This window comes from Larus michahellis, chromosome 8, assembly GCF_964199755.1.
Source record: "Larus michahellis chromosome 8, bLarMic1.1, whole genome shotgun sequence".
NCBI classification, from domain to species: Eukaryota; Metazoa; Chordata; class Aves; order Charadriiformes; family Laridae; genus Larus; species Larus michahellis.
In genome coordinates this window covers 5408366-5420425 of record NC_133903.1, presented here as the reverse complement: position 1 = coordinate 5420425, position 12060 = coordinate 5408366, and the positions used below count along the sequence as shown (strand labels likewise).

The window sequence follows — 12060 nt, the reverse complement described above, 5'->3', positions numbered from 1 at the left end:
GGCGGCTGTGCAGAGCTCACACCGGCCTTTCCTGCGAGGGAGAGGGGCAGAGCAGCCGGGCAGCCATCGCCTTCCTCCTCCCGCTCCTCTTCCTCCTCCTTCCTCTCGGCGCAAGCTGCCCCTTCGCCGGCTTCAATGAAACTGGCAGCGATGATCAAGAAGATGTGTCCCAGCGAGGCCGAGCTGAGCATCCCCGCCAAGAACTGCTACCGCATGGTCATCCTGGGCTCCTCCAAGGTGGGCAAGACGGCCATCGTCTCGCGCTTCCTCACCGGCCGCTTCGAGGAGCAATACACGCCCACCATCGAGGACTTCCACCGCAAGTTCTACAGCATCCGCGGTGAGGTCTACCAGCTCGACATCCTGGACACGTCGGGCAACCACCCCTTCCCAGCCATGCGCCGCCTCTCCATCCTCACAGGTACTTGCTGGGGAGGGTCCCTTGCCAGATTTCAGGTGTTCTTGCCCAGTTTGGGGATGTTTCTCCAGTTCTGGGAGGAGGGAGGTGGGATTTTGCCTGTGCACGGAGTGGGCAATTTTGCTCCGTGGACGGAAGGGTATGGGACCCAGGTGCTGCCTGCTCCTTCCCTCCCCAAGTCTCTAGATGGCTTAGGCAGCAGGTCTCTGTGTGTCCCCGTCCCTGCAACCATCTCACGTTTCCTCTTTGTCCCCAGGAGACGTGTTCATCCTCGTGTTCAGCCTGGACAACCGGGACTCCTTTGAGGAGGTGCAGCGCCTGAAGCAGCAAATCCTGGAGACCAAGTCGTGCCTGAAGAACAAAACCAAGGAGAACATAGAGGTGCCCCTGGTCATCTGCGGCAACAAGGGCGACCGGGACTTTTACCGGGAAGTGCAACCCCGGGAGATCGAGCAGCTGGTGGGAGGGGACCCCAAAAAATGCGCCTACTTCGAGATCTCGGCCAAGAAGAACAGCAGCCTGGACCAGATGTTCCAGGCGCTCTTCGCCATGGCCAAGCTGCCCAGTGAGATGAGCCCCGACCTGCACCGCAAGGTCTCGGTCCAGTACTGCGACATCCTGCATAAGAAGGCGCTGAAAGGCAAAAAGCTGCTGAAAGAGGGGGGCCGGGGCAGCACGGAGGAGGCATACGGCATCGTGGCCCCCTTCGCCCGGCGACCCAGCGTCCACAGCGACCTCATGTACATCCGGGAGAAAGCCATCGGTGGCGGGCACAGCAAGGAGAAGGACCGCTGCGTGATCAGCTAGGAGCCCCCGCTCGCCCCGCGATGGGAAGGAAGGAAAGAAGGAAGGAAGGGAGGGGGGAAAGATGCTCGTTTCCGAATTGACTTTGGGCAGGCAGGAGAGCGGGGTTCGCCTCTTCCCCAGCCTCCCTCCTCCCGAGGGATCGCTTTCATCAGCTCCCTCCCCTGGGGGTACATTTTGGGAGCGAGGGATGCGAAGGGGGAGGCTTTGGAGGGCTGGAGGGGGGGGCGCCGCTGGGACCAGCCTCCTCCGGGCAGAGAGACGGGGAAAGGATGAGCTGCTGGGCAGCCAGGTGGGAGGATGAGTGTGGAGGGCACAGACCTTGGCGTTTCTTTCCCTCCCAAACCACCCAGCCTCGGGCACTGCCTTCAGGAGGGAGGGCAGAGGCCTGCCAGGGCCTTGCTTGGGGCTTTGGGGTCGGGTTTTTTTGTTGTTTTTTGAGTTTTTTTTAACTTGAGAAGCTGTGCACGGACTTTAGCTTGGTGTCGTGTGTTCATCTGTGTCGGCAAAACACGTGCAGAAGACACTCCTAAGCTGTTGCAAAGACATTGCAGAGTTACAAGCCCCGATGGACCAAAAAAACTGACTCTTGTTTACATTTGTCTTGTCTGATTTGCAAGATTTGGGGAGGGCGGGGGGAGTGGGAAGGGTTTTTTTAAATAAGAAAATAATAGGCACTTTATGTAGGTATTGGTTGTCAGTGACACGAACAAAAAAAATCTTCAAGTGTTTCTACCGTGGGTGAAACTTGATGTTTTATTTTTTCTACTAATTAATAAAATCTTTTTAAAATGACACCTCTGGGTTTGCCTTTGCTTCTTCGCCCGGCCCCGTAGCAAAACCAAATCCTGTTAAACCCGAGACCTGAGCCCAGCTCCGAGGTGCTAAAAACGCCCCCTCGACTCAATCCCTTTATTACCCCATTTTCTCCGACTACCAGTGCAAAGGTTTCCGCCTCTGCAAGCAGCCGATTTCTTGCCACACGGGGTAACGAGGGGCCACGCACAGAGTTAGTTACTCAAAACGGGTCACCAAGCCAAGACTCTTTCCTCACTCCACTAACGCCGGGTGACGATCCTGGCAGCCCCACGACGCGCCGGGCATTGGCATGTCATTCACGGCAGAAACCGAGCAAACTGACATCACTTCGTTATAAAGGGCTGATTGTGTTTCATGCTTTTTCCTGATTAACTAAGCACACTTTAATGATGTCAACAGAGAGTGATTCATTTTGCGCCCCGTCCGGGATATTGTTTTTATTTTGCAACATGAGTAAAGGAAGTACTTTGCTCGAAAGGTCACCTTTGAATCTGATGGTTTTTAATCTCTGCCTAATAACAATTTGCAGTAACCGTTGCTGGAAGTGAAAGGGAAAGGGGAAAGCTCTTCCAAGAACAGCTCTCCCAGCTTCTCTTTCAGTTCATTTTCAGCCCCCGTTCGCCCCCCAAGCGGCAGAACAAATCTACATTTAATACATATTAATGGCAAAAAAAAAAAAAAAAAAATCTATCAAAGCCACAAAACTAAGGTGGGCGAGTGAGACTGCAAACCAAACCGCTTCAGTTTCTCTTGAAACTTGGATTCAAGTTGACAGAGTTAACTTGTTCCTGTGCTCAGTGCCAAGTATTTCTTTGGAAACACGTCGTTTCTTCCAGCACCGCATATGCTCTGATTTCACGGGAACAGCAACTGGCAAAAAAAGGGAAACCACTGTCCAGGCAAGAGACACAAGAATTTATTGAGCCGGGACAGGCAATGGCTGGCAGAAAGGTAATTTCAGTAATAAAAAGAGCGTACGTTGTGCTTTGTTTATCTTGGTGTTCTGCTTTGCTCAGAGTTTACACACTGGCACCTTCCCAAAGAAAGTACTAGTAAAGTATCCCAGCGGGAACAGAGTCATCTCTAGGCTACAGGTGAGTCGCAACCATCCCAGCTCCCAACCAGCAGAATTACTTGCCTCTTGGTTTAGGAAAGGAAAATCCTACCCAAACAGACCTTGCTCCTCTTCTTTTGAAGGCACAAGCGCTACCTGCCCTTGGATGCCGGTTCTTAATGGATATTGTATTTCACTAGCTGTTTTTTCATAGAATCATAGAACGGTTTGGGTTGGAAGGGATCTTAAAGACCACCTAGTTCCCCCCCCCTGCCCTGGGCAGGGACACCTCCCACCACACCAGGTTGCTCCAAGCCCCGTCCAACCTGGCCTTGAACCCCTCCAGGGATGGGGCAGCCACAGCTTCTCTGGGCAACCTGGGCCAGGGGCTCACCACCCTCACAGCAAAGAATTTCTTCCTAATATTTAATCTAAATCTCTTTCTTTCAGTTTAAAACTGTTACCCCTCATCCTGTTGCTACACTCCCTGATAAAGAGTCCCTCCCCAACTCTCCTGTAGGCCCCCTTCAGGTACTGGAAGGGGGTCTAAGGTCTCCCTGGAGCCTTCTCTTCTCCAGGCTGAGCAACCCAAACTCTCTCAGCCTGTCCTTACAGCAGAGGGGCTTCAGCCCTCTGATCATCTTCATGGCCTCCATCTTCTGGCCATTCCAACAGGTCCATGTCCTTCCTGCTGAGGACTCCAAAGCTGGACAGGTGGGGTCTCACCAGGGCGGAGCAGAAGGGCAGAATCACCTCCCTTGACCTGCTGGCCATGCTTCTCTTGATGCAGCCCAGGATGCGGTTGGCTTTTTGGGCTGCAAGCAGGCATTGCTGCACATCTTAACCTCTTCCACTACTGACCTGCACCGTCTTTCAGCATAATTCATTGAACCGTGAGATTTAAGGTCCCGTCACATCTTTTTTGGTTAGTCGGCGAGATGCAGCGCTGCTCACCAGGGTGCCATCAGCCACCACAGCAGCTAACGGCAGGACAGAGGGCAGGGAGCCCTGGCACCCGTCTGAATGCCATACAACATTCAAGAGCTTTCCGTCAGCCGCTGGCAAACGTTCAAGCCACTCAAATGCTTGTGTTTGTGGGAAGCCCCTGGAGCACTTCGGCTGTGGAACTGACCCGTCCTGTTGAGCCTGACTTCTGTCACGTGTGGAATAACTAATCTTTTAGTTATGTGTAACTAAACTTATCATTTATGCCCTTTGTTTTGATTCTGCTTTCCTTTCCTGTTTTAAGAGCAAGAAGCCCCATGTACTGCCTACAAGCTCCACCCACCCAAAATTTTAAGCACCCAAAGCCTACCGAAATCCATGCCTCCGCTTTGTTCTCCCAAGTCACCCCGCTTCCAAAAAAAGCAATGTCAAGACCCAGAAGCTGGGCCCAGGCTACGCACGTCCTCTGTGCTGCCGAAGTCCTGCCCCTGCTCAGCCCACATCCACTCAGTGAATACACAACAGGGGCAGCTTGGAATTTCCACATCTTTACTCGACTCATCTCAGACACAACCATCACTTGTATAAAAAGAGAGAGAGAGAGAGAAATACAAAAGTAACTGAAAGCAATCTTTCCTCTTGCGACACACAGAGACTGGAAGTGCCCCAGAGACCCTTTCCAGGAGCGAGGCCAAACAGCTCACACGCCCCTCATGCTGCCTTTTGATGTCTGGCCACTTCAAAGTGAAAAAAAATTGCAGAAAGTGTCCCCTTTTTCTTGCTGAAGTTAACCAGCATGTACTTTGACCCTTAGAGAGGAGAAAACATCGTGTCTCCTGCTTGCTTGAATGTAAAAAAATACCACCTCATCCCACCCCGACAGAAAACAGAAGAGATGCATATATAAACGCACAGCCCTACAGCAGATCAAAGCGAATGTTCCGCTGTAATCATCATGTGTGAAGCACACAGTGTTCTGGTTCAGTGTCACATGCCTGTCATCCACACAGACACAACTTCAGAGCAACGCCACCAAAAAAGCGTAAAAGAAAGAAATGTAAACTTCTGCCATCTTTTTCTCTCCTGTTCAGCCGGGAGAGGAGGTATCTCAGACCCGCAGAGCAGAGCTGCGTCCTTCTTACTCCTTGGGGATTTCAAACATGCAAAGGCTCTTGTACTTCTGCAGCAGTTCGTTTTTGGTCCGGACCTGCTCCCGCAGGTTCTGCAGCTGCTGCTGCTGCTGCTCTGGGCTCACACCGATGCCCGGCATGGAGCTGATCAGCTTCCGCATCTCCTGGAACTTGTTCTTCAGCTCATTCAGCACCTGATGAACATCCTGGCTGTCCTTGTCCATGCTGCAGAGGAGAGAAAATCAAGACATTGTTGAATTCTCCTATTGGAAACGCCCCTTCAGCCCGCAGGGGTGACTGTCATTTCCAGCAGAACCAGGGCTTAAACCGGAATTCACAGGGAAAATTCTGCTCTTGGTATCTAGCTACGCACACCTAATTCACCCATCCCAAGAAAATGGACACAGATAGATACACAGACTGGGTAGCCTCTGGGGCAAACGGGTTTCCTGCTGATTTCCAGCACACGATCCAGCTACCTCAGCACCCATCAATCGGGTTAGGAGCCGGTCTGCAGCTTTAAAACACTACCATGGAGCAGGATAAATTCTCCTTCTGTTTGAACTCCCCTATCTCTCTTTGGGGAAGGTAAGATTACATACGTATGTTGTGTGTAGGCACCTAGAAAAAAAGATCTCGGTTTCACCCGTGACCTGTTGCTGCTGTAATACAAAAAATCAATGCCGTCAAACAGCTTGACAGCGGTAAATAGAAACTGTTCCCCAAAGTATCAGCCAGTATCCAGTGGCAGAGAAAATGGTACTTTGGAGCTTTAAAACGACTCTCTGGGGATATATACCTAATAAAAGAGAAGCGACGGTGGGGGGGGGGGTTGGGTTTTTTTTTGTTTTTTTGTTGTTTTTTTTTAAGAGCAGCACAATTGGTTCTGCAGCCAGCTCTGCGCTCTTCAAGGATCAGTGTTGTCTGAGGCAGCGTCTGCCCTCAAACCCTCATTAGTATCTGCCGCAGCTTTGTTAGCACCAGTGAGAAGTTTTACCCATTCCAGGCAAAAGCGAATCCTTGCTTCCAGGGCGCCGGTTAATAACGAGTGAGGGATTCTAACGGTCTTTGAAAACTGGGAGCCTGTTCAATAGCCAGACCTAAAAATAAATCTGCTTGGCACGACCAGGGCAGAGAGGTGCTCGATTATAACTTTGGGGAATCATGACATGGCTGAGAGCAAAACTTTTAACCAGATGGTCGCGGTTTGTTTCAAAAGCCTGTTGGAACAAAATATTCATTACTCCCTTCTAAATAAAACTGCAGCTGGTACTATAATGTATCCCCATTATGCAGGCATTCATGGTCAGGTCGGCAGTGGAAAAATACAGGCACACTCACAACCCCACGGCACGTCTGGAGAAGGATGGGCTGACACTGCCTTTAACCCACCATCGCTGCAGGCTGGCTTTAAGAGGGATGCCCTCCCTGCTCCAGCTCTCCCCAAGTCTTCTTCCCTTCCCCACACATAGACAACCGACAGCTGCCGGTCTGGCTGGTTGATCGAAAAGAATAATTATTTCAGGTTTGGGAGTTTTTTTGGGTTTTTTTTTTCTGATGGGTGGTTTTCCTGCTGGATCAAGCCACTGAAGCGACTCCCTCTTTGAGGGACAGCACAGGCAGGGGTGAGGAGGAGTGGGAAGAGACTGCAGCTGCCTGCAGTGACACAGGATTCAACCCAACATCCAGCCACGGCCTGTGCTGACGGACTGCGCATAAGGCCTGCCTTTAAGGCTCAGTGTTCTTCATTACACCAACACAACCCGCCATTGGTGGAGCCGTGTGCTGGGACGTTATCAGCAATGGCATTTTGTGGTACAAGGGTGAAAATAAAGGCAAGCCCTGCTGGGGAAAACTTTCTCAGGACTCAAACAACAGGAAAGAGCACGTGTCCTTGAATGTAAGCAAATTTATGCGATACACCCTCGCTCCCAAGCACAGAGTCACCTTGGAGATGTGTCTTCACGGCTGAGTCAGTGTCAAAACAGCCAGGCTTGGGCTCTGCGACTAGTGGCAGCGTTAAAGGATAATACGTTTGCCATCTGTCAGGGACATGAGGCAACACATCCCACCGCTTGCCTCTGTGGTCCTACCTGACTACAGCACTGCTCGGCGTACCTACGTCGGCTCAAGCCACCCGGGAAATGCCGTGTGTGAAGCCGAGGGAGGTGGCTGGGTAGTGGCAGTGGGTGGCTCAGTGGGCCGTGGTACAAGATATCCTAGGGACTGTCATCTGCGGGGCAGCATGACCTGCTCGGTGACATAAAGGAATCTAGGGAGGTCTCAGCCCGTGGCTACTGCCCACTTTGCTTATGTACGTGTATGCACCTGGCAATGGGCTCAGCCTCACTTCTGTGGGCTGGAGAGATCAGGCAGAATCGAGGCCGGGGGCAAACTCCCAACCCCAGCACAACGGGGAAACTGAGGCAAACCAGAGGGTTTGCATTCTTATGCTCATTCTGTATCCAGACCCGTGTGTCAGGAGGTATTCAGTCTTCCCTTGCCATGGCTCAGGCTGCAGAGCCATTAAGGGTTCAGACATGCTTGATGCAAGTGAAATATCAGCAAGACACAAACCAGCCTCAACTCCTAAATAAGTGCACAGGGGAAAGGCAGCCAGGCTCACAACCAGTAACAAGGGAACTCATGCTTCCCATGCCCTCTGCCTCTCCCCATGGTGTGCCCAGGTTAGAGCAGGGAGCTGCTCTGGATGGATTTTCATGGCAGATCCATGCCTCTACCAGGACCTCGACAAGCATCTCTGAAGGGGTTATCCCGGGCCAGAAACATCGCAGTTCTCAGTACCCTTGTACAAGTGCCTTTTACCCCTACAGTACTTATCTTGAACTGGGAAGAGAACAATTTAACCCATACCACTGCAGAAGTCATCCTCCTTTTTACAGTTCCCCAGAAATGGGCTGCATTCCTGCCCCAGCACTGCCTGTACTTTCTCAGGCTGTTATCAGCCGAGCAGTACAGTCATCAGGAGCAATAACCCAGCACAAGTACAATGCTCCTGCTCCTGGGTGTTGATGGCAGGGCAGTGTACCTGGGCCATGGGAGCACCTGCACTGCTCAGGTGACCCAGACACCACTCAGGCACTGCCGTGAGTCAGAGCGGAGATGCACTTGGGGCTACACCAGCTCTCTCTGACACTCTTCCCAGGAACTCCAGTTGGGAGAAAAAGGGCAAAGGAGATGCTGGGATGTCGAAGGGCATCACTAGAGGGGTGACTAGCTAGCCTGCTAGCCATCCGGGCTACCCTGAGGATGTTGGCAGTTGGAGAGCATCATTAGAGGGAGGATCCCATTGTCCTGCTCCCCACCCAGGGCACCCCAGGGATGTTGGGGGTCGGAGAACATCATTAAAGGGTGATCGTATTGCCCCACTCCCTGTCCAGGGCACCCTGGGGATGCTGTGGATGAGAAAGCATCATCAAAGGGGGGAACCCATAGCCCTGCTACCTGTCCCAGTCATCCTTGAGGATGCTGCAGGTGGGAAAGCATCATTGGAAGGGGGACCACATAGCCCCACTCCCCACCCAGGGCACCCTGGGGATGTTGGGGGTCGGAGAACATCATTAGAGGGGGATCCCATTGCCCCACTCCCTGTCCAGGGCATCCCTGAGGATGCTGAGGGTGGGAAACCATCGTTAAAGGGGGGATACCATAGTCCCGCTCCCCACCCAGGGCACCCCGAGGGCGCTGGGTGTCAGACAGCATCATTAGAGGGTGATGGCTGGAGCAGGGATGAGGTGCTCGGTCCCGGCCCCGCTGTAGGGCAGCTCCCGCCATGCAGTGCCCGGAGGCGGAGGCCCGGTCCCGGCGGGGCGGGGGGCCGCCCGGTGCCGGCGGCCGCCGTTACCATTTGATGATGTCGTGGACGAGCGGCAGGAAGGAGAACTCCTCCTGCGCGGGTGGCAGCGGCGGCGGCGGCGGCTTCTGCTCGGCGGGCGGTTCGGGCGGCGGCGGCTCCTCGGCGGCGCGGGCGGCGGCGCCCCCCGACGCCATGGCGGACCCCGGTCCGGCGGCCGCAGCGGCGCCGCGCAGTGACGGAGCGGGGCGGAGCTCGGCCGCGCCGCCCCGCCCCACCCCGCCCCGCCGGCCGCCTGCGCCGGGGCCTGCGATGGGGCTTCTTCCGAGCTTGGGCCTGGGCCTGGGCCTGAGCCTGAGCCTGAGCCTACACTGGGGCCTGGGCCTGGGCCGGGCCTTCCCCTGAGCTTGGGCCTGGGTCGGGGCCTGGGCTGGGACTTCCGCCGAGCTTGGAGCCGGGCTTGGGCCTGCTCCAGGGCCTGGGCCTGCTCCAGGGCCTGGGCCAGGGATGGAGCCAGGGCCTGCGCTGGGGCTTGCCCCGAGCTTGGATCTAGGCTTGGACATAGCCTGGGCCTACGTTGGGGCCTGGGCCTTCCCTTGAATTTGGGTCTGAGCTTGAGTTTGAGCCTGACTTTAGGCTGGGGCCTGGGTTTGGGGATGGGCCTGAGCTTGGGTTGGGGCTGAGGCTGGGCCTGGGCCGTTCCCCTGCGACTCCCCGTCAGTCCCCCCGAGCCCCACATGCCCCGCTGGCGCATTGCTCCACGCAGGACCGAGCTCCACGTAGGAGCTGGCAGGTTGGAGGAAGGACAGAGCGCGGGTCCCACACCCCAAGGGCAGGGCAAGGAGAAGGGGTCCCAGGAGCCATCCCATGCTGGCCTGGGGATGGCTCCCAGCCCCTCAGAGCGCTCAGATCGGTGTGCCAAGCCTGCGTGCATTCCTCCCTTTTGAGCCAAATCTTAGGGGAAAAAATTGCGTTATTCTCTGTTAAATCAACAACCACGGCAGGGTTTCACCACCTCTTTTAGATCCCAGCTTTCTGCCGTGGTTTTTCATTAGTTGGTGTCCTTAGGTTGACTTTAATGCAATATGTCGAGGGGGCTGGTGACGGGGATGTGGTCTTTGTAGTGCCTTAAAGACGGATGCTTACGCGGGACCAGGCTTTCTGCCCAAGGGAGGAAGCACGGCTGACATCAGTTGGAGGGAAAGCAAGCTGGAGTGTTGGCTGAGAGCCCGGGCTGGAAACTGGAGGACTCTGGAGGAAGTGATACAGAAATTGGGTGTCAAGGCTGGGACCGCTGCGCAGTTGGGAGAGGGGAAAGAAATGGGGCTCTGGCCTGACGGCGGATGGAAGAGGCGGCTCGAGGTGGCGTGTGGTTGAGGCTGGGAGATGGAGGATGATGCCCCTCTGTACCAAACAGCCTGAGTTTGCTTCGGCAAACTGCTGCCGCTGTGTTTAAACCCCCTCTATCAACACAAAGGATCGCGGCACTAATAATACCAGCCACAGTCATGAGCTTTTCTTCCTGGGTTGGCTTACAGAAAATGCATAATTTAATTTTTCATTTGAAATAGGCCCCCCTGCTCAACAATTGGGGGCTGAGGATGACTGGGAAGGCAATTTTCTTTTTTAAACCAATTTCTTTCAAAAAGCAAACAGAGGCTATTTATATCTGAAATGAGAATGCTGGTAACCATTTAGATACGTGGAGTATTGACTGTTTGCTCTAAATATAGCAGATGCAATCGCTCACTTTGTTCCTACTGTCAGGAATAGATCCCGGCTCGGGCGCTGATGCTGGAATGTGCGAAGGAGCCCAGGTCCTGCGGAGCAGATCCCTGCGGGGAGGCTGGTGGTATTTATGGTCCTTGACTGCGCCAAGCAGGAGGTACAGGATGCTGCGTCCTTCGTGTAGGGCTGAGCCGAGAGGTTCATTTCTGTCACTTTTTATGGGCTCTTTCTAAAGCGAGACTTGATTCAGGCTCCGTGGGGGACACTTTCTTTGTACCGCGTTGGTTTTAACTCTCCCCTTGACTTCATGGAGGAGGGCGGCTAATTGCTAGGCTGCTGGATGCCTGCCTGCGATGGGTGAGTCAGGCAGTCGTTAGAGCAGGTGACAACATGCAGATACCATTCAGCTGTACCTAAAAGCGCTGTCAATCAGCATTTCTTTGTGCCGTTCAGTTCCCATTTTGGGTTATGTGTTCCCACAGCAGCTGGAACACACAGCTTTATCTAGTTGGCGTTCCTCCCTGTCCCTGCCTCTCGCCTTCGCTTTTGTCCTGGTTTGAGGCCCAAACCACAACACCTTTCTCATGGGAGCTAGCTCCTCTAGCTCCCTCAGGTGACACATCTCTGTCCTTAGGGGCTTGTCATGTCTCGTGGCAAGCCCAGGGGAGAGGGAAGATGTTTTGCAGTAGCGTCGTGGTTCGACAGGCTCCTCCCTCGGTGAAGATGCTGGTGAATTGGTCAGATGAGACTGTGTGGTCACCATTTGAATGTCAGCCTGTGCGAGGGGCACAGTAGAGCTGTTGTTGATACCGTGATGGTGTGTCCATATCCCTGGTGAGGGACTGTGGGGAGAGGTGAGACCCAGCTGACAGGTTTGGGAAGGAAGAGAAGACATTTTGGGCATGCAGGCAAGTTGACCTCAGGCAAGAACCACTGCCAGTGTGCCCTAATCTTCACCTGCCCTTGCGGAGCTCCAGGATGTGAGACCCTTGTCCCATGGGGTGACTGTTTGATGACCTGCGTTATGTCCTTGTAACGTTCCTAATGGGTATCGCCAACAATGTGGTCTTCCTCATCCACATCACTTTGCAGTCCTGTCGGGGTCTCCGTCTTGGGCAGAAGGGCTGTGTCTGACCATCTGCTGTTCTCATGCAGAGCTGGGTTTGGTCCGCGGTTCTTCCGAATTTTCAGTCTGGATTTTTTCACACACTGTCAGTTCCTCAGCAGAAGGGTTTGAATGAGCAACCTGTGAAAACTCCTGGTGAGGCAGCTAAAACATGAACAAAGATGCTTAGTGGTGAATGAAAAGAATAATTTCCCCCTGGGTTTGGTAATAAACGTGAAGTGC

The 12060-nt window shown here is 53.8% G+C and overlaps 2 protein-coding genes across 3 annotated transcripts; one reads left to right on the top strand and one right to left on the bottom strand.

Annotated features, from left to right (window-relative positions):
• On the top strand, positions 1–2017 carry RASD1 (ras related dexamethasone induced 1). 2 transcript variants are annotated; one of them, XM_074598116.1, is made up of 2 exons: positions 1–421; positions 746–1124. In XM_074598116.1, exons 1-2 carry the CDS (start codon positions 136–138, stop codon positions 985–987), a joined length of 528 nt encoding a protein of 175 aa, XP_074454217.1. In that variant the 5' UTR covers positions 1–135; the 3' UTR covers positions 988–1124. The 2 variants fall into 2 exon arrangements, with proteins under 2 accessions (XP_074454217.1, XP_074454216.1); XM_074598115.1 differs by having other exon boundaries at positions 3–421; positions 675–2017.
• A 2555-nt stretch (positions 2018–4572) lies between these two features.
• Positions 4573–9239, bottom strand: MED9 (mediator complex subunit 9). Its single transcript, XM_074598117.1, has 2 exons — positions 9036–9239; positions 4573–5395 (listed from the first exon to the last, which is right to left on the bottom strand). Exons 1-2 carry the CDS (start codon positions 9179–9181, stop codon positions 5179–5181), a joined length of 363 nt encoding a protein of 120 aa, XP_074454218.1. The 5' UTR covers positions 9182–9239; the 3' UTR covers positions 4573–5178.
• Positions 9240–12060: the final 2821 nt, after the last annotated feature.

Excerpts from the sequence above, each read along its gene's own strand:
- MED9 (XM_074598117.1), bottom strand. The coding sequence starts at position 9,181 with ATGGCGTCGGGGGGCGCCGCCGCCCGCGCCGCCGAGGAGCCGCCGCCG. Across the intron at positions 5,396-9,035 it reads GTCCACGACATCATCAAATG|CATGGACAAGGACAGCCAGG; the intron begins GTAACGGCGGCC and ends TCTCCTCTGCAG.
- RASD1 (XM_074598115.1), top strand. The coding sequence starts at position 136 with ATGAAACTGGCAGCGATGATCAAGAAGATGTGTCCCAGCGAGGCCGAG. Across the intron at positions 422-674 it reads CCGCCTCTCCATCCTCACAG|GAGACGTGTTCATCCTCGTG; the intron begins GTACTTGCTGGG and ends CTTTGTCCCCAG.